The 20576-nt window shown below is 41.9% G+C and overlaps 1 protein-coding gene across 6 annotated transcripts in view; it reads left to right on the top strand.

Annotated features, from left to right (window-relative positions):
- specc1la (sperm antigen with calponin homology and coiled-coil domains 1-like a) overlaps positions 1–20576 on the top strand; it is a 304469-nt gene that overhangs the window by 210084 nt on the left and 73809 nt on the right. For all 6 annotated transcript variants that reach the window (XM_059655174.1, XM_048555846.2, XM_059655171.1 and 3 more), the window contains exon 13: positions 2619–2721. In XM_059655174.1, coding sequence (XP_059511157.1) covers positions 2619–2721 — 103 coding nt within the window. The remainder of the gene's footprint in view (positions 1–2618; positions 2722–20576) is intronic.

Genomic DNA, 20576 nt, shown 5'->3' with positions numbered 1-20576 from the left:
CAGTTCTGCATCCTGTCAATGTCCCATTGCAATCTACAAGAGCCTTCCACGCTGTCCACAACTCCACCGACCTTTGTGTCATCAGCAAACTTACTAATCCATCCTTCCACTTCCTTATCCAAGTCATTTATAAAGATCACAAAAAGCAGAGGTCCCAGAACGGATCCCTGCAGAGCACCACTGGCCACTCAGCTCCAGGCTGAATACTTTTCATCTACTACCATCTTTCTTACATTGCACAGCCAGTTTTGTACCCAGACAGCCAAATTTCCCTCAATCCCATGCCTCCTTACTTTCTGAATGAACCTGCCATATGGAACCTTATCAAATGCCTTGCTAAAATGCATATATGCCCCATACATCCACTGCTGTACCTTCATCGATGTATTTTGCCACATCCTCAAAGAATTCAGCAAGGCTTGTGTGGCATTACCTGCCCCTCCTAAAGCCATGCTGACTATTTCTAATCAAACTGTGCCTTTCGAAATAATTATAAATACTATCTCTCAGAATCCTCTCCAATAATTTGCCCATCACAGAAGAAAGACTGACTGGTCTGTAATTTCCAGGATTATCCCTATTCCCTTTCTTAAATAAGGGAATGACATTTGCCACCCTCCAGTCTTCTGGTTCTACTCCAGTGGGATATACCTGCATGGAAGTTGAGACTTGAACTCAGACCTTCTCGACCAGAGATAGGGACATTACCACTGCACCAGGTACTGAATGTGCAGTTGTTAATTTTACTGATGACATGAAGATAAATAAGAAAATAAATTGTGCAGAAGACTAAAGGCGCTTACAGTGGGATTTAGAAAGTTTAAGTCATTGGTTAAAAAATTTGGTGTATAAATGCTTGTCACTACAGTAGGAAAAACATTAAAACAGTATTTTATTTAAGTGAAGAAAGATTGAAATGCTGCAGTACAGTGGGATCTGGGTGTGCTGGTACACAATTCATAAAAATAGTATGCACGGGTACAGCAAGTGATTGGGAAAGGAAATGGAATACTGATGTACAGGGTGATTGTGAGATCAAATCTAGACTGCTCTGTGCAGTTTTGGTTTCCCCACTTAAGAAAATTTCTCATTACCTCAGAAGCAATTCAGAGAAACCCAGCTGATTCTTTTGAGGAATGATCTTTCATCAGTTAGAGCTCAGAGAATTAAGATACAACTTTATTGAAGCATACAAGGCAGTGAAGGAACTTAACAGCAGATGCTGAGAGCCTAGAACTAGAGTACACGTAAAATAAAATGGGTCTTCCATTTAAGACTTGAGGTTTTTTATTTCCTTCAGTGTGGTTAGGATGTAGTATTCTCTTCCCAGACAGTAGTAACAGTGGGGTTAATTTGAATATTTTTTAAATGGAGTTGCATATGTTCTTGATTGTCATGGAAGTCGCAGTGTATGGAGTAGACAAGAAAATATAGTTGAAGTTACAATCCAGTCAACCATGGCATTGTTTGAATGGTGGAGCAGACTCGAGAGGCTGAATAGGTTCCCCCTCTCTTAATTGTGTGTATTGATATGAGGCAAGATTGAGTAGAACAGGCCCATATTGATTTGGATTTGAATTTGAAAGAAGGAAAGATGATCACAGAGAAACAAATATAATTCTTCAGAGATGTGATCACAAACACTAGCAGGCTGTTACCCCTGGCTGGGGAGTCTAGGACATGGAGTCACAATGTGAGAATAAGGGATCAACCATTTAGGACTGAGATGAGAAGAAATGTGTTCACCTTTGGAATGCTCCAATTCAAAAAAACTGTGAATGCTTGCTTGTTAAGCATGCTGAAGACAGAGATTCATAGATTATTGGAAGTTGAAGCTATAAGACAGCTGTAGATAGATGCCTGCCGTTATCACTATGCGATCCGATTGGTTGTTGTTGAACTGACAGCACGTGTACAAAGGTTGCTTTTTTTTTTACAACTTTGCACTTCTAAAGCTAACTGGCATTTGAAATGTTGGACACTCAGAGTATGTAAATCTGTTGGCTTTTTTCTGTAGTCCTAAACCATTGAGAATGTTTTATGAAGTTCTGAAAGTATACTCCATCCAAATGGGAATGACCCCCATGCCTACCAGACAGACTTATAGCTGTCTATGTAATGCCAACCAACTGGTTTACCCCAGGCAGTATGATTTTTCCAAGAAAGCATGTTCTATTTGATTAAGCAAGAATACATATTGGGAAATAATTTTGGTAAAGACTGATGTTTCAAGACATGAGGGAAAGTTATTTCTAAAACTTTTTAGCTTTGCTGTCTGTTTTGAAAATGACATTAATATTTTGTCTCAGCAGAAATATAATTAAGGCCTTACATGGAACTCTTAAGTTCATTCAAATTGCTTCAAATTTGGGACATGTGGTACCGAATCCATCACAGTGAACTGCTACCACAGCTAATGATGATTTTTTTTTATCCTTCCCGAGCAGCTCACCTTTTATTTCTCAATGACAAACCACATTTTCAGGAATTCATTGTAGACTGAAGGTTTTCACAGTTCATGTGAATGTAGTTATACTCTTCTAAAATCTCAGTAAGTAATTAAGTTAATATTCAAACTCTCCAACTGGCCACTTTGAATTTCCATTTATTTTGAACAGGGAAGAGCGGAAAGATCCATTGTCAGCGCTGGCTCGTGAGTATGGTGGCTCCAAGAGGAATGCACTGCTGAAATGGTGTCAAAAGAAAACAGAAGGTTATCAGGTAAGAAACAAAACACTTATTTCTAATTTTCTATTTGCTGCATGAACAGGACGGTTTTAAAATATGTATAAGTAAATGATTCCACAAAATGATCTGAGGAGTGACGCTGTTTCACCAGGTTTGGTCTTATCCTTCTAAAAGTTGCTGACTGTTGAATGTAAGTGAAATCAATTTCTGTGTAACAGTCATTCCTCAATCTTTGGCCTATGCTCTTGAAACTCATAAGTAAATTAAACCTTTGGGACACCTGGAAATGTACTTTATAAATGCAAGAATTTTTTTTTAAACAAATACTTAATGTGGTAAAAAGAACCGAGAAATAGTTGTAAACTTCAAGCAAGTAAAAAAAGTTATTTTAGTGCTGCAGCTTAAACTTGAATTTTGCAGTATTGAAAGATCATAAAATCAGAAAAAGGACCTTTAGACCCATTGAATTTGTGCTGGTCAAAAGCAACCACTACCCATTCTGATCCCATTCTCCAACACTTGGCCTGTGGCCTTGTTTCACTTTGCATTGGCAGATATACATTTAAATACCACTTTAATGTTAGGAGGGTTTCTGCCTCTACCATCCTTTCAGAGGAGTTCCACATTCCCACCACCCTGTCGGTGAGAACATGTTTCTTCCTATTATCTCTCAACCTTCTGCTCCTTGCCTTAGATCTTTGTCCCCTGTTATTGATCCCTCCACCAAGGGAGAATGTACTTTCCTGTCTACCTTGTCTGTTCCCCTCATAATTTTACACACCTCAATCATGTATCCCCTCATTCTCATCTGTAAGGAAAACAACCTCAGTCTGTCCAGCCTTTCTTTATAACTGAAACTGCCCAGCCCAGGCAACATCTTAATAAATCTCCTTTGTGCCCTATTTGGTACAATCACATCCCTCTTTAACCTGCATTCCAGAAGTACACACAGTACTCTAGCAGTGACCTAAGTAATGTGTTATACAGTTCCAGCATCGCCTCCATGCTTTTAAATTCTGTGCCACTTCATATAAAGACAAGTATCTTATACACTGCCTTAACCACTTTATTAACCTGTCCTCATACTTTAAGGAACTGTTGGATATGCACACCAAGGCCACTCTGATTGTCAGTGCTTCCCAGGGTCCTACTGTTCTTCAGGTATGCCCTTGCCTTGTTTGTCTTGCCCAAGTGCATCACCTCACACTTAACCTGTTTGAATTCCATTTACCAGTGATCAGTCCACCTGTATTTTTCTTTTAATCCAAGCCTGAAATCCTTACTATTTACAATCCTGTCAATTTTCATAACATTAGCAAACTTCTTGATGAATTGTCTTGCATTCAAATCTAAATCATTTACATATACCAGAAACAGCAAGGGCACCAACACTGATTCCTGTGGAACCCCACTGGACACAGACGTCCTTCAACCATCACTTTCTGTTTCCAGTCACTCGCCCAATTCTGGATCTAGTTATTCAATTTCTTTGGATCCTATGGACTGTTATCTTCACTATTGGTTTCTTATGTGAAACCCATTTGAAAGCCTTGCTGAAGTCCAAGTAGACGACATAAAAAGCATTGATCTCTTGTGGAAACAAATCAATCAAGTTGATCAGACGTGGTTTCCCCTTTCAAAGAAAACCATGCTGACATGTTTTTGATTACCTGCCTCTCCAAATGTAGATTAATTCCACTCCTCAGAATTGTTTCCAGTAGGTGATCGTATTCAGAGATGTGAAGTGTGAGTGAAAAGGGGAAATCTTGTACATTGCTCAGGTTCTAAACAGTAAAAATAATAGTAGGATTCTTCACAGAATATGTTGTTGGGGGGGAATGTTAGACAGCTTAAGCAAGTGGAACTACAACTACAATACAAAATACTAAAATACAAAAGAAAAGGAATGGGCAGAACTTTAACTCTACTGAAACACTTTATAAGATAATATATTATTTAATCACTAATCATCTATTATTCCAATATAAGCAGCATCCCATGAACAGACCCTTTGCCAAATATGCAATTCAGAATACGGTTTTGGTTCTCACGTACTGTCTGGCTCTAGTCCAGAAGAAAGAAATAATTTGCCCCTTTTGATTTTTAAGAGAAAGCCTCACTGTCTAAGACTTCAGCTAAGACTAGCAGCTAGGAATTTGAGCTTTTAGCTCAGCAGTTAGCAGGAGACCTTCTCACTGACAGAAAGCAAAACTAAAAGTCTTCCTGAGTCTACTTGAGCTCTGATCCTGTCCACTTATGATTCTGCTTCATTCAAAATCCAGAGAGGACTCAAAAATTCCTTACCAACTGCCTGTCTGAAGGTGACACTGTGGCAGTATCCCTCTGAAAGAGAAATAGCATTAACACCTCTTCCTTGAAGTGTATAGTCTCGTCACACAATCCACACTTAGTAGTCTTTAGATATATAAAAGACGACATTGGGCCACTGGAAAGTGACAGTGGAGAGATAGTAGCGGGGAACATGGAAATGGCTGAGGAACTGACTAATTACTTCATGTCAGTCTTCATGGTGGAAGACACGAGTAATCTCCCAAAAATTTGAGAATCGGGGGAAGAGCTGAGTATGGTGGCCACCACCGAGGAAAAGGTGCTAGTAAATCTGATTGGCCTGAAGGTGGATAAATCACGTGGACCAGATGGACGACACCCCAAAGTTCTAAAGGAGATAGCTGAAGAAATAGTGGAAGCGTTAGTGGTGGTCTTTCAGGAATTGCTAGAGTCAGGGAGGATCCCAGAGGACTGAAAAATCACTAACGTGACACGCCTGTTTAAAAAGGGAGTAAGACAAAAGACAGAAAATTACAGGCCAATTAGCCTAACGTTGGTCGTGGGTAAGATTTGGGAGTCCATTGTAAAGGATAAGATTTCTGAATATTTGGAAGTGTATGGCAAAATAGGGCAAAGTCAGCATGGTCTCAAGGGGAGGTCATGTCTGACAAATCTGCTAGAATTCTTTGAGGAAGTAACAAGCAGGGTAGACCAAAGAGAACCGATGGATGTTATTTACCTGGACTTCAAGAAGGCCTTTGACAAGCTGTCGTACAGGAAGCTGCTGTGTAAGATAAGGGCCCATGGTGTTGGGGACAAGATGCTAGCTTGGCTAGAAGATTGGCTGTCTGGCAGAAAGCAGAGAGTGGGGATGAAAGGATCTTTCTGAGGATAGCAGCCAGTGACAAGTGGTGTTCTGTGTTTTGTGGGCATTCTGGCTAAGTTTGCAGATGATACAAAGATAGGTGAAGGGACAGGTAGTATTGAGGAGGTAGGAAGACTGCAGAAGGAGTTGGACAGGTTAGGAGAGTGGGCAAAGAAGTGGCAGATGGAGTACCAAGTGGGAAAGTGTGAGGTCATACACTTTGGTGAGAAGAATAAAAGCATAGACTATTTTCTAAATGGGGAGAAAATTCAGAATTCTGACGTGCAAAGAAACTTGGCAGTTCTATTCCAGGATTCTGTCAAGATAAACTTGCTGGTTAAGTTAGTAGTCAGGAAGGCAAATGTCATGTTGGCATTTGTTTTGAGCGGACTTGAATATAAAAGCAGGGATGTGCTACTGAGGCTTTATGAGGCTCTGGTCAGGCCACATTTGGAGTATTGTGTGCAGTTTAGGGCCCTATATCTCAGGAAGGATGTACTGGCCCTGGAGTGGGTTCAGACGAGATTCCTGAGAATGGTCCCAGGAATGAAAGCTGAACATATGAGGGACGTTTGAGGACTCTGGGACTATACTCATTGGAGTTTACAAGGATGAGGGGGGGATCTAATTGAAACCTACAAAATACTGAATGGCCTGGACAGAGTGGATGTTGGGAAGATGCTTCCGTTGGTAGGAGAATCTAGGATCCGAGGGCACAGCCTGAGAGTAAAGGGAACCCCTTTCAGAGTGGAGATAAGGGGAATCTTCTTCAGCCAGAGAGTGGTGAATCTGTGGAATTCACTGCCACAGAAGGCTGTGGAGACCAGGTCAGTGAGCATATTTAAGACTGAGATAGATGGGTTCCTGATTATCAAGACGATCAAGGGTTACGTGGATAAAGCGGGAGAATGGGATGAGGAATTTATCAGCCATGATTGAATGGCAGAGCAGACTCGATGGGCCGAATGGTGTAATTTCTGCTCCTATGTCTTATGGTCTAGTCGTCTGTCAGCTGCGCAATTGAAAGACTCTGCCACCAATACATTAACCACGGGTTGAAACTTCTTGTGACCAGGACAATTAATTCTCCTTAATCTGAATCTTCATTTCTTTTTCCAAATCCTGTTTCATGTTTAGTTTTGCATACTGTATCACAACATTTGGACCAGCTCATGGTGTAGTAGCACTTTGAATCTCACCTGAAACATTGTTTGACAACACTGAACATTTCTGGGGTTCACTCACTTACTGTAACTCCCAAATTCTCTTTGTTTCTTAAAATTATCATCAGCATTTCTTTCCTCATTTCTATTTATTTCAGGCCTCCTTTCATACTGCCATTATATCTAGACAGTCTCCCTAATTTAACATTGCGCCCTCCATTTTCTGTCATATTGCCCTTACAACGCTACAGATGCTGCTGAGAAGCAACGCTTTCCCAGGAATTTTTACAGTCTTTTGTCATTTGTTTTTGCAGTGTATGTTTATCTGCAAATTTAACTCCCAACTAAGCTAGAATGTTTGATATTTCTGACACAGTTCAAAAACTTAAATGCCAGCACAATTTGGAGAATTTCCAAATGAAACTACTGTCTTGGATGCAACAATTGCATTTAGTTATGTACTCATCTATCGTACTCCCCTCAGTCTTTCTAAATTTATCATATTCTGACATTACCTCACAAGCAGTCAATAGATAAACTTCTTGATTAACTTTATCCATGGAATTTAATAATTTGTTCAAACCTTTGACCACGTTCAAATCATCAGGCTCCAGTTCCAAAAAAATTGCTTGGCTAATCTTGCTTCTGCAGAAGTAATAAGGCCGTATCTTGATCCATCTTTGGTAAAGAAGTAATCAAATTTACGTTGTAACCTCCATTCTTCCACTGCTCACAAGGGTCATTTTCAGAAAATGGGTGAGTTGTCATAGTCTAAAACTTTACATTTTAGCTCGACTGTCCTCACTACCAATGTTATATTCCAAAAGATAGCTCCATTTAAACAGGTTTCCTTAGATCTGAAATCCTTAGAATCTCCAGAGTGTTGAAACTGGACATTCTGCCCAATAAGTCTATACCAAGCATCTCACCCAAACTCATCCCCCCCACCCCATCCCTGTAACCTTGTATTTCCCATGGCTAACACACCTGACCTACACATCCTGAACATTGTGGGTATTTTAGCATGACCAATCCACCTAACATGCACATCTTTGGATTGTAGGAGGAAACATGACCATCTGGCAGAAACCCACAGATACAGATTTCAAGTCCATATCTTTATATGAGAGCTTTATTTCAGTTAGCCTCACTCCATAAAACTGTCACCCCACTGATTACTAGCTGCCCATGTTTATACAACCACTTCAAACCCAATTAACTCTTCTTAAATATACCCATCACCTGTTCCCTCATTCCATAGGTCTTTGGCATTCCTTCAGACCACATTAGATTATAATAGTGCTGATCAAAAGTGGGAAACTCTGCTTATTATTCTCGGCCCAGTTCACTCATGCTCAACTGCGAGCATTAATTGTGGTGCCCCAGCTGATGCTCAGTTTGAGAGAAATTAATTCAGGGTAAGCTGGGTGAGCTGGGACAGGCTTGCTGATTTGATTCCATTAGGCAACAGGGAAGATGATCATCTCCCTGACAGCATCCTTTGTAGGAGCAGTTCGTTACTTTAGCACACAGAAGGCCCTAATGTATAAGCAAATGCAGAAGGCCATTCCACTATTCATGGCTGATTAATATCTTCACTCCATATTCACCTCTGACCGATACTCCTTAGTATCTTTGCCCCAACAAAAATCAGTCCAACCTAGACTCTAACATTGACAGATTTTGCCTGAAATACAGAGGGAATTCTCTCCCACAAGATGCTTTTGGGGCCACTTCATTAGATATATTCAAGAGGGAACTGGATATGGCCCCTTTGGCTAAAGAGATCAAGGGGTATAGGGAGAGGGCAGGAATGGGATTATGAGATTGCATGATCAGCCATGATTGTATTGAATGGTGGTGCAGGCTTGAAAGGCCGAATGGCCAATTCCTGCACCTATTTTCTATGTTTCTATGAGTAGCAAAATATTATAATATTCTCATCTTTACAACTTCCTTATACATCTAGCTGCCCATCCACCTTGTAACTGACAGAGTTCTGTTCTGTGCTTCCCTTTAATCTGGTTTTGGATTGCTTTTCCAATGTTTTTTTGTAGTTGAATGCACCCTTTGAAAGGAAAAGTAAATTCTAATGTTAAATCTGTTGAAATGGCTCGATTGGTAATTTGAGATTGAATTGCAAAGGAGCATGTCTGTGTTCACATAAGTGCTATCACTACGAATGATATTGAGGATTAGCACTTGTCACAATACCAATGTGATTTACAACCACCTTGCCGCAGATAGTTTCCATGATTCGTTTCAATCTGTTCTAGAGATGCCCAAAAACAGAAGTAACCACTTCTTATAAACCAAACTTATAAGATTTTTCCCAGGCATGCATTATTTTCTTTGAGCTGTAGCAAGCACAAAAGAATATCTTGGGTCATTATATTAATGAAACAAGAGGTAATTGTTGGAAAGTTTTTTTTTCAATAAAAACAACTTATTTCTACAGTTTCTTTAATAGCAGTTTCGATGGAGGCATGAAGTAAAATATGACAGCAAGCTACACATGATGGTATTTGCGTAGATGCATAAAAATCTGCTGTAATGGTAAAATGAAAAACAAAACATGGGTGCACAAAACCTTAGAATTAATCAGTATGAATATCTTGGGTTTTGGAGTACAGGAGGTTGCAGTGATAGGGAGGAATTTAAAAATCAGAGGAATAATTTTAAAATCAAGGTGGTACTCACCTGGGAGCCAAAGTTGGTCAGCTTGGAGTGAGCTGAGTTTTACATTGTCTTCATTTTAAGGAGACCAAATTCGTGTTGAAATGGTCCAGTCTAGAGGAAAAAAAGGACATGAAAGGTTTTTAGCAGATGATGTAATGGAAATGATAGAAGGTAGTCATAGTGTCAAGATATTTGGCATGAAGCTCATTTTAGGATTAACTGGTGACTCCAGAGTTGTGAAGAATCTGGTTCAGCTCAACTAATTAGCAGGGAGAGAATTGAGTCAGTGATTGAAGAATGGAGATGTTGATAAGAACTGAAGAGGATTAGATCTTCCTTGTGTTCAGTTGGAGAAAATAAAAATTGCTAATCCAGGACAAGATGGTGTATAAGCAGCCTGATGATTTAGCAATATGAAGGAGTTGAGAGACATGGTAATGAGGTAGAGATGGTAACCTCTCTGTATATAATGAAAAGAAATGCTTTCATAAATTTCAGAATTTGCTTTCAGATCATGTCACCAGGGGTCAGTTTGTAGCTCAGAAACAAGAGGAGTCTAGGATAGAGGTGAGCAATATTAGTGTGGGAGCTAAGTAGATAAACCATTGCAGATTAAACTCTACCACTGGATAGTTTAGGGTAGAACTAGGTTAGAGCAGCCACACCCAGCTGGATGAAAGTACAGAGGCAATGGAAGAGGATGGTATGATGAACATCATCAAAGGCTGCAAACAGGCCGAGGAGAGACAGTTGGTCACAATCATACAGGATGTCATTTGTGACTGATAAAACTTGCAATGCCAAGATATAGTGCGATCAGCCAGTGCTGGAAAATGAGATCACAGTAGTTGTTTTTGATTGGCATGGATGCATTCGCCTGAAGGACCGTTTTCTGAGCTGTAAACCTCTGTGACTCCATGGCAGTTGAGGAGGGGAAGAATCAGATTAGAGAGATTCACTCATGGAGTTGTTGGAAAAGTGGATGTGTATTTGAGAGCTAGCAATGCATTCAAGAATTTTTAAAGACTAAAGAAAGTTATAGATGGGATGTTAGGTTGCAAAAACAAAAGTGCCAAAGGTTTGTTTTGATGAAGTGGATGATGGCGGAAACATACAAATTAAGTGTGTTATGGAGCTGAGGTCAATTTCCTCCACATCCCCCATATCTGAAACCTAAATACACAGAGATGCTCACTTCACTTCATACCCTGTTAAAAGAAGTGCGAAAAGTGGTATGGCCTGCCTCTCGCCTCTCAGTCTGTTCCGAAGCAGAAGTTAAATGAAATGAACTCCTGACAGTCACTCTTTAATCAACCAGTAACAATTTACCTACCTAACTCCAACGGTGAACAAATTAACAGGACTACTAACAAACTAAGCAATTCCCCCTTAACTACTAATCCCAAATAAAACGATATTCTAATAGTATGCTGTGCCAATACATACAAGACCTGCCTTTATAAACCAAAATAATACTAAATTAAAACTTTATCTTGTGAAGTTACGGCCAGGAAATGTCTTCTGGAAAGCTACGCATCTTTTCCACTGATCTTCAGTCAGGAATGCCTTTCTTTGTCAAATTTTTGTGTCAGGGATATTAGCTAAGAGTGCCACTATACCTTTAGTTAGAAGAAGTTTACTCTGAGAGTTTAGGGAATTCAGTGAGAACAGTGATTTTCTCTTTAGAGCTGATGGTTGTTAACTCTAACAGATGACAGTTGCTGTCACACCAATTTTCAAATGCTGTATTCTTTTATGCCCTTGATGACCTATTAATTCCTCACAATAGGATTAGGCCTAGGTTGTCAAAACCATCAGAGTTAAGTTTAGTTGGTTCTTAGTTTCTAAGTGCCAGGTTTAATTAATTGGCTGATTTTCAAACTGATTGCCTTAATAACAAAACAAACAACTGCCTGGTTGTTAACCACACAGCCTTTTAATGAGTGTTTCAATTTCAGGAACTCGCTGTGCACCTGCACACTTATTTTTTAATCTCCAAGCCTAGAAAAACACATCATCTTTTAACGGGACCACCCATTCTTCCTCCCTATCATTTTACAAATGTCAAATACTCTACCCAACTTTGCAGCAATAGCAGGAGACAAGTTCCAAAGGACTCAAGATCCCATTAGGAAAGAAAAATTCTCCTTGTCCCTACCTTTAATAAGAGACCCAATTTTTCTTAACTGTTCCTAGCCCCTCAAAACTGTATGCAACTGGGACTCAACTTGAACTGCTTGAGACAATTACAGCCAATATTCTTGTGGCAGATTTGAAGGGGAGGAACAACATCTGAAGAAAGCAATATCACAATATCGCCTAATGTGTCAACTCATCTTTTTATTTGGATAATCAACAGTTCATTAGAAATAGTGTTAATGAAGCAGGATTTGGGTGTTTTGGATTAAATAAATGTGGCATGAAGACCAGAGAAACAAATGTGACTTCAGGTCTGGCATGGGAGAGTGTTAAAGGAAGTTTGATCCAGTAGGTGAGTGGGGGAAAAAAAGTGAAGGACCAGAGGCAATTGATTACATACTCTCAAGCTTAGTTATGAGGCTGTCAGTGAACTTCTTACACATATTTTTGAAAGTAAAGGTGGAAGAAGCAGGAGTGAATGGTTTGTAATAGTGCAAGTGGGTTACCTTTACATTTCAAGAATTTTAGCAGACGAGACGGTGTTGATGGTCAGAATGAGGTCCAGACAGTGAGTAGATAAAGTGATTATCCACCAAATATGCATTGAAATTACAGCACAGGAACAGACCCTTCGGCCCTCCAAGCCTGCACCTATGTATATTAGATTAGATTCCCTACAGTGTGGAAACAGGCCCTTTGGCCCAACAAGCCCACACTGCCCCTTAGAGCATCCCCCTATAACCCACACACTCCTGAACACTATGGGCAATTTAACATGACCGATCCACCTAACCTGCACATCTTTGGACTGTGGGAGGAAACCAGAGCACCCGGAGGAAACCCACGCAGACACGGGGAGAACGTGCAAACTCGGCACAGACGGTTACCCGAGGCTGGAATTGAACCTGGGTCTCTGGCGCTGTGAGGCTGCACTGCTAACCACTGAGCCACCGTGCAGCCCCAAATCCTCTACCTAAACCTGTCGCCTATTTTCCAAGGATCTGTATCCCTCTGCTCCCTGCCCATTCATGTATCTGTCTACATAAATCTTAAATGATGCTATCATGCCTCTCTCTGCCACCTCCGCTAGCAGCGTGTCCCAGGCACCCACCACCCTCTGCATAAACAACCTTCCACGCGTATCTCCCTTAAACCTTTCCCCTCTCACCTTGAAGTCGTGACCCCAAGTAAGTGAGCCCCCCACTCTGGGGGGAGAAAGCTTCTTGCTATCCACCCTGTCGATACCTCTCATGATTTTGTAGACCTCAATCAGGGTCCCCCCCGCATCCTCTGTCTTCCTGACGTAAATAATCCTAATCTACTCAACCTCTCTTCATAGCTAGCACCCTCCATACCAGGCAACATCCTGGTTAACCTCCTCTGCACCCTGTCCGAAGCATCCACATTCTTTTGATAATGTGGCGACCAGAACTGAGTACACTATTCCAAATGTGTTCGAAGCATTGGTTGAAACTAAAAGAGAGTTAGAAATTTATGTGTGGAGCAGGAGGGAGTGCGTGAGATCACATCGGTATTCGCAAAGGAGAAGAACATGGTACGTGCTGAGTAATAGAAGGGTTATGTTGATATTCTAGGGTATGTCAGTATTAAAAGGAGAAGGTGTTAGGTGCTTTGAAAAGTCCAGGACCTGATGGGATTCATCCCAGAATGCTGACAGAGGCAGGTAAGGAAGTTGCTGGCCCTCATAGAAAATCTTTCCTGTGACTAAAGAGGATAAAGTAATCCCAGACGACTGGAGATTAGCTAATGTTGTTCCTTTGTTTAATAAGAGTAGCTGGGTAATTTGGGAAAATACAGCCTTACGTTAGTGATAGGGAATTTATTAGAGAAGATTCTTAGGGATAGGACTGATTCACATTTGGAATAATATGGACTTATTAGCAAAAGACAATATGGCCTTGTGTAGAGAAGGTCATGTCTCACAAACTTGATCACTTTTTTTTTGAGGAAATGACAAAGATAATTGATGAGGGCAGTAGGCTTTATCTGTGTGGACTTTAGCAAGGCCTGTGACAAGGGCCCTCATGGCAGGATGGTACAAAAGGTGAAGCCACATGAGATCTGCGGTGAGCTGGTACGATGGATACAGAATTGACCAAGTCATTAAGACTGAGAGTAGCAGTGAAAGGGTGTTTTTCTGATTTGGGATTTGTGACTAGTGATGTTCCCAGGCAACAGTGCTGGTACTCTCGTTTGTAACATAAAAACGATTTGGAAGAGAATAAGGTGGCCTGATTAAGTTTGCAGACAATGTAAAGATTGAAGGAGCTGTAAATAGTAAAGATTGCCAGAGGGGTCAACAGCTGGATTATAGATAAGCTGGACACTTGTGGAGAAATTGCAGATGGAATTTAATTGGGATAAATATGAACTGATGCATTTTGGAAAATCTAATGCAGGAGGTAAGAATGAAGTAAATGACAGAACACTTAATAACACCAACATAAAGCCGTAGTCATAGAATTGTCTAGCACTGAAACAGACCCTTTGGCCCAACTTTTTCATGCTGCCAGATATCCTAAATTAATATAGTCCATTTGCTAGCTTTTGGCCAGCATCCCTGTAAACCCTTCCTATTTATGTACCTGTCCAGAAGTGCAGGAGATGGTTTGGACCGGGCTGAGGGCTCTGTGTATGGTGCTGGTGAATCTTTGGTTGAGGAATAAGCTAACATGTTGGTGGCCCCCTCCATGAAGTTGGCATCATCAGAATAGGAGACAGAAGAACTGGGAGAATGGAACAGAATCTTTACAGGAGGCAGGGTGTGAGGACGCATAGTCAAGGTAACTGTGATAGCTAGCCTATCCCCAGGCAGGGAAGGGAGGAGTGAGAGATTGACCAGATAAGGGATGGAATAAACCATGGAAAGGGAAAGGAGCAGTTACCACGGGAAGATATTTAACTGGGGTAAAGGAAACTATGACGCTATCAGACAGGAGTTGGGAGGTACAGATTGGGAGCAATTGTTCCGCAGAAAGGGCACAGCAGACATGTGGAGGCTGTTTAAGGAGCAATTGTTGCAAGTGATGTATAAATTTGTTCCTCTGAGACAGGTAAGAAGGGGTAAGATTAAGGAGCCTTGGATGATGGGTACAGAGGTGCTTCTTGTCAAAAAGAAAAAGGCAGCGTACGTAAGGTGGAGGAAGAAAGGGTCTAGCACAGCTTTAGAGGATTACAGGCTTGCTTGGAAGGAGCTCAAAAGTGGACTGAGGAGGGGGCACAATAAAGGCTTGGCAGGAAGGATTAGGGAGAACACGAAGGCATTTTACTCATACGTGAGGAATAAGAGAATGATCAGGGAGAAGGTAGGGCCAATCAGGGATGGCGTAGGGAACTTGTGTGTGTGGAGTCTGAGCAGATAGGGGAAGCCCTAAATGAGTTTTTTGCTTTGGTTTTCACGAAGGAAAGGGACCTTGTTGTGAATGAGGACTTTGAGGAGCAGGAAAACAGGCTTGAACAGATCAAGATTGAGGAAGTTGATGTTCTGGAAATTTTGGCAATCATTAAGATTGATAAGTCCCCAGGGCCAGACCAGATTTATCCTAGATTGCTCCGGGAAGCGAGAAAGGAGGTTGCTAAGCCTCTGGCGAAGATCTTTGCTTCCTCACTCTCCACGGGAGTCGTACCGGAAGATTGGAGGGAGGCAAATGTTGTTCCTCTTTTCAAGAAAGGGAATAGGGAAATCCCTGGAAATTACAGACCAGTCAGCCTTAACGTCTGTGGTCAGCAAGGTTTTGGAAAGAATTCTGAGGGATAGGATTTATGACTATTTGGAAAAGCATAGCGTGATTAAAGGGAGTCAGCATGGCTTTGTGAGGGGCAGGTCATGCCTTACAAATCTTATTGAGTTCTTTGAGGAAGTCACGAGACAGGTTGACAAGGGTGGAACAGTGGATGTAGTGTACATGGACTTCAGCAAGGCATTTGATTAGGTTCCCCACGGCAGGCTCATTCATAAAGTCAGGAGGTATGGGATGCAGGGTGATTTGGCTGTCTGGATTCAGAATTGGTTGGCTGACAGGAGGCAGAGAGTGGTTGTAGATGGTAAGTATTCTGCCTGGAGGTCAGCGCTGAGTGGTGTCCCGCAGGGCTCTGTTTTTGGGCCTCTGCTGTTTGTAGTTGTTATAAATGACTTGGATGAGGAGGTTGAGGGATGGGTTAGTATGTTTGCTGATGACACAAAGGTTGGAGGAGCCGTTGATAGTATCGAGGGCTATTGCAGGCTTCAGCGAGACAATGACAGAATGCAGAGCTGGGCTGAGAAATGGCAGATGGAGGTCAACCTGGATAAATACGAAGTGATGCATTTTGGAAGGTCGAACTTAAATGCTGAATATAGGATTAAAGGCAGGATTTTCGGCAGTGTGGAGGAACAGCGGGATCTTGGTGTTCAAGTGCATAGCTCCCTCAAAGCTGCCACCCAAGTGGATAAGGTTGTTAAGAAAGCATATGATGTTTTGGCTTTCATTAACAGGGGGATCAAGTTTAAGAGCCGCGAGGTTATGCTGCAGCTCTACAAAACCCTGGTGAGACCACATTTGAAATATTGTGTCCAGTTCTGGTCCCCCTATTATAGGAAAGATGTGAAGGCTTTGGAGAGGGTGCAAAGGAGGTTTACCAGGATGCTGCCTGGACTGGAGGGCTTGTTTTACGAGGAGAGGTTGACTGAGCTCCGTCTTTTCTCTCTGGAGAGAAAAAGGAAGAGAGGTGACCTGATCGAGGTGTACAAGGTAATGAGAGGCATGGATAGAGTCGATAGCCAGAGACTTTTCTCCAGGGCAGGATTGACTGCCAGGAGGGGTCATAGTTTTAAGGTGTTAGGAGGAAGGTATAGAGGAGATGTCAGAGGGAGGTTCTTCACCCAGAGAGTTGTGAGCGCATGGAATAGTTTGCCAGTGGTAGTCGTAGAAGCGGAGTCATTAGTGACATTTAAGCGACTACTGGACACGCACATGGACAGCAGTGAATTGAGGGGAATGTAAATTAGGTTATTTTATTTTTGGATTAGGATTATTCCACGGCACAACATCATGGGCCGAAGGGCCTGTACTGTGCTGTACTTTTCTATGTTTTCTATGTTCTATAAGGGTGAGCGAGGGCTGGTAATTGAAAGTGAAATTGATAAACCTTTCCAATTCTGGACGAGAGAGGGCTGCCATCTAATGATATCATCAATATATCAAAGAAAGAGTTGTCTGTGGGGACCGGAATCGAACTGAAACAAGGAATGTTCCACGTACCGTACAGAGATGGGCATAAGTCAGGCCTCTGTGGGTCCCCATGGCCACCCCTCACGCCTGAAGAAAGCGAGATGATTTCAAAGAGAAGTTGTTCAGGGTCAGGGGGAGCTTAACCAGCCAGAAAAGGGTGCTGGATAGGAACAATTCAGGACCTTTTTCCAGGAAAAAACGGAGAGCGCATGAGACCATCCTGATCAGAGATGAGGGTGTAAAGGCATTGCACGTCCATGGTGGCTGCGATGGGGTTAGGGTCAGGGTTTGGGTCTCGAACCCGCAAACTGGAAATACTGAAACTGACGTAAAGCGTCAGAGGAATCTTGGATGTACATGAGAAGGGACTGTACAAGAGAAGGGGGAAAAAATCGAGTCGAGGTAGAAAGAGATGAGTCTGTGGCGCAGGAGCATACAGAAATAATGAGTCGCCCCAGGCAGTCCTGTTTGTTGATTTTGGGAAAGAGGTAGAAGCGAGCTGTACAGGTTTGGGAGACTGTAAGCTAGGGAGATCACCAGATGCCCCCTCATGCAGTAATTCCAACTTTTTATCAACTGTGTGGGAGAAAGAAAGAATTATCAGATCTCCTCCAAGTCATTTACTTCTAACTTCAAACTTATGTCCTGTGATCTTAGACATGTTTGCCATGGAGAAAAGAATTTCTCATAATCTATCCTGTCTTAAATAGTTTTATGTACTGCAATCAGACCCCTCCTCAACTGCAAGGGAAACAAACTCAATTAATCGAGATTCTTCATATAAGTGGGTTTTAACATCTCAGGCAACATTCTGGTGAATCTCCTCTGTACCCTCTTGAGTGCAATCACATTCTCCCAATTGTATGACAACTAGAACTGCACACAGTGTTCCATCTGTAACCTAAACAATATTTTCTGAAGTTGTAGTCAGACTTCCATGCTCCTATATTCTATACCCAGGCTAATAAAGCAGGCATGCCACCTTCACCACACTATCCATGTGTGGTGACACCTTCAGAGACCTATGAACTTGTACACCAAGGTTCTTTTGTTCCCCAGGACTCCTGAGAGACCTATCATTCTTTGTATACATCCTCCCCTTATTAGACCTTCCAAAATACAGCGCCTCACACTTACCAGGATTGAATGCCACTTGCCATTTCTCTACCTAATTTACCAGCTGGTCAATATCCGACTGCATTTTGTGACCATCCTCCTCACTTGTCAACATCACCACCAATTTTCATATCATTTGCAAACTTACTAATTTACCTTCCACATTCACATCCATGTCATCCATGTCATTCATGTACATAACAGCAAGGGTCCCATCATTAATGCCTTTGATACATCGCTGGTCACTGGCTCCCAATCACACAAACAATCCTCCTCCACCATCCTTTGCCTCCTATTTGTAAGCTACTTTTGGATCTAATTTGACTTTATAGAAGATCTTAAAGTAAGGGAACACTTAGGAGGCAGCAATCATAATATGGTAGAGTTCAGTCTGCAGCTTGAAAGAGAGAAGGCAAAATCGGATGTAATGGTGTTACAGTTAAATAAAGGTAATTACAGGGGCATGAGAGAGGAATTGACGAAAATCGACTGGAAGCAGAGCCTAGCGGAGAAGACAGTAGAGCAACAATGGCAGGAGTTTCTGGGTGTAATTGAGGACACAGTACAGAGGTTCATGCCAAAGAAAAGAAAGATTATCCGGGGTGGGATTAGACAGCCATGGCTGGCAAAGGAAGTCAGGAACTGTATCAAAGAAAAAGAGACAGTCTATAAAGTGGCCAAGAGCACTGGGAAATCAGAAGATTGGGAGGATAACAAAGAGAGAAATAAGGAAGGAGAGGATCCAATATGAAAGTAGGCTAGCTAGTAATATTAGAAATGATAGTAAAAGTCTCTCTCAATACATAAGAAACAAACGAGAGGCAAAAATAGACATTGGGCCGTTCCAGACTGATGCTGAAAGGCTAGTGAAGGGAGATAAGAAAATAGCTGAAGAACTTAATAAGTACTTTGCGTCAGTCTTCACAGTGGAAGATATGAGTAGTATGCCAACAGTTAAGGAGAGTCAGGGGGCAGAGTTGAGTATGGTAGGCATTACAAAAGAGAAAGTGCCAGAAAAGCTAAAAGGTCTAAAAATTGATGAATCTCCTGGCCCCGATGGGCTACGTCGTAGAGTTCTGAGAGAGGTGGCTGAGAAAATAGCGGAGTCTTTGGTTGTGATCTTCCAAAAGTCACTGGAGTCTGGGAAAGTCCCAGTTGATTGGAAAATTTCTGTTGCAATCCCCTTGTTTAAGAAAGGATCAAGGCAAAAGATGGAAAATTATAGGCCGATTAGCCTAACCTTGGTTGTTGTTAAGGATGAGATTTCTAAATTCCTGGAAGTGCAGGGTCAGATTAGAACAAGTCATCATGGATTTAGTAAGGAGAGGTCGTGCTTGACAAACCTGTTAGAATTCTTTGAAGGGATAACAAGTATGTTAGACCAGGGAAACCCAGTAGATGTTATCTCTCGAGACTTCCAAAAGCCTTTGATACGGTGCCTCACGGAAGGCTGCTGAGCAAGGTGAGGGCCCATGGTGTTCAAGGTGAGCTACTGGCATGGATTGAGGATTGGCTGTCTGACAGAAGGCAGAGAGTTGGGATAAAAGGCTCTTTTTCAGAGTGGCAACCGGTGTAGAGTGGTGTCCTGCAGGGTTCAGTGTTGGGGCCGCAGCTGTTCACTTTATATGTTAATGATCTGGATGAAGGGACTGGGGGCATTCTGGCAAAGTTTGCCGATGATACGGAGATAGGTGGACAGGCAGGTGGTACTGAGGAGGTGGGGAAGCTGCAGAAAGATTTAGACAGTTTAGGAGAGTGGTCCAGGAAATGGCTGATAAAATTCAACATGAGCAAATGTGAGGTTTTGCACTTTGGAGAAAAGAATACAGGCATGGACTATTTTCTAAATGGTGAGAAAATTCGTAAAGCAGAAGTACAAAGGGATCTGGGAGTGTTGGTCCAAGATTCTCTAAAAGTTAACTTGCAGGTAGAGTTCATGATTAAAAAAGTGAATGTAATGTTGTCGTTTACCTCAAGAGGGTTAGAATATAGAAGCAGTGATGTGCTTCTGAGATTTGATAAAGGGCCCCATTTAGAATATTGTGTCCAATTTTGGGCCCCACACCTCAGGAAGGACATACTGGCCCTGGAGCATGTCCAGCGGAGATTCACACGGATGATCCCTGGAATGGTAGGTTTAATGTACGATGAACGGCTGAGGATCCTGGGATTGTATTCATTAGAGTTTAGAAGGTTGAGGCGAGATCTAATAGAAACTTACTATGGCTTAGAACGGATGGACGTTGGGAAGTTGTTTCTGTTAGGTGGGGAGACTAGGACCCGTGGGCACAGCCTTAGAATTAAAGGGGGTAAATTTTAAGTGGAAATGAGGAGACATTTCCTCAGCCAGAGAGTGGTGGGCTTGTGGAATTCATTGCCACGGAGTGCAGTGGAGGCCGGGATATT

The sequence above is a fragment of the Stegostoma tigrinum genome, chromosome 26 (genome assembly GCF_030684315.1).
Source record: "Stegostoma tigrinum isolate sSteTig4 chromosome 26, sSteTig4.hap1, whole genome shotgun sequence".
In the NCBI taxonomy this organism is placed as follows: domain Eukaryota; kingdom Metazoa; phylum Chordata; class Chondrichthyes; order Orectolobiformes; family Stegostomatidae; genus Stegostoma; species Stegostoma tigrinum.
The sequence above is the reverse complement of the archived record's forward strand: the minus strand, read 5'-3'. Positions and strand labels throughout refer to the sequence as shown.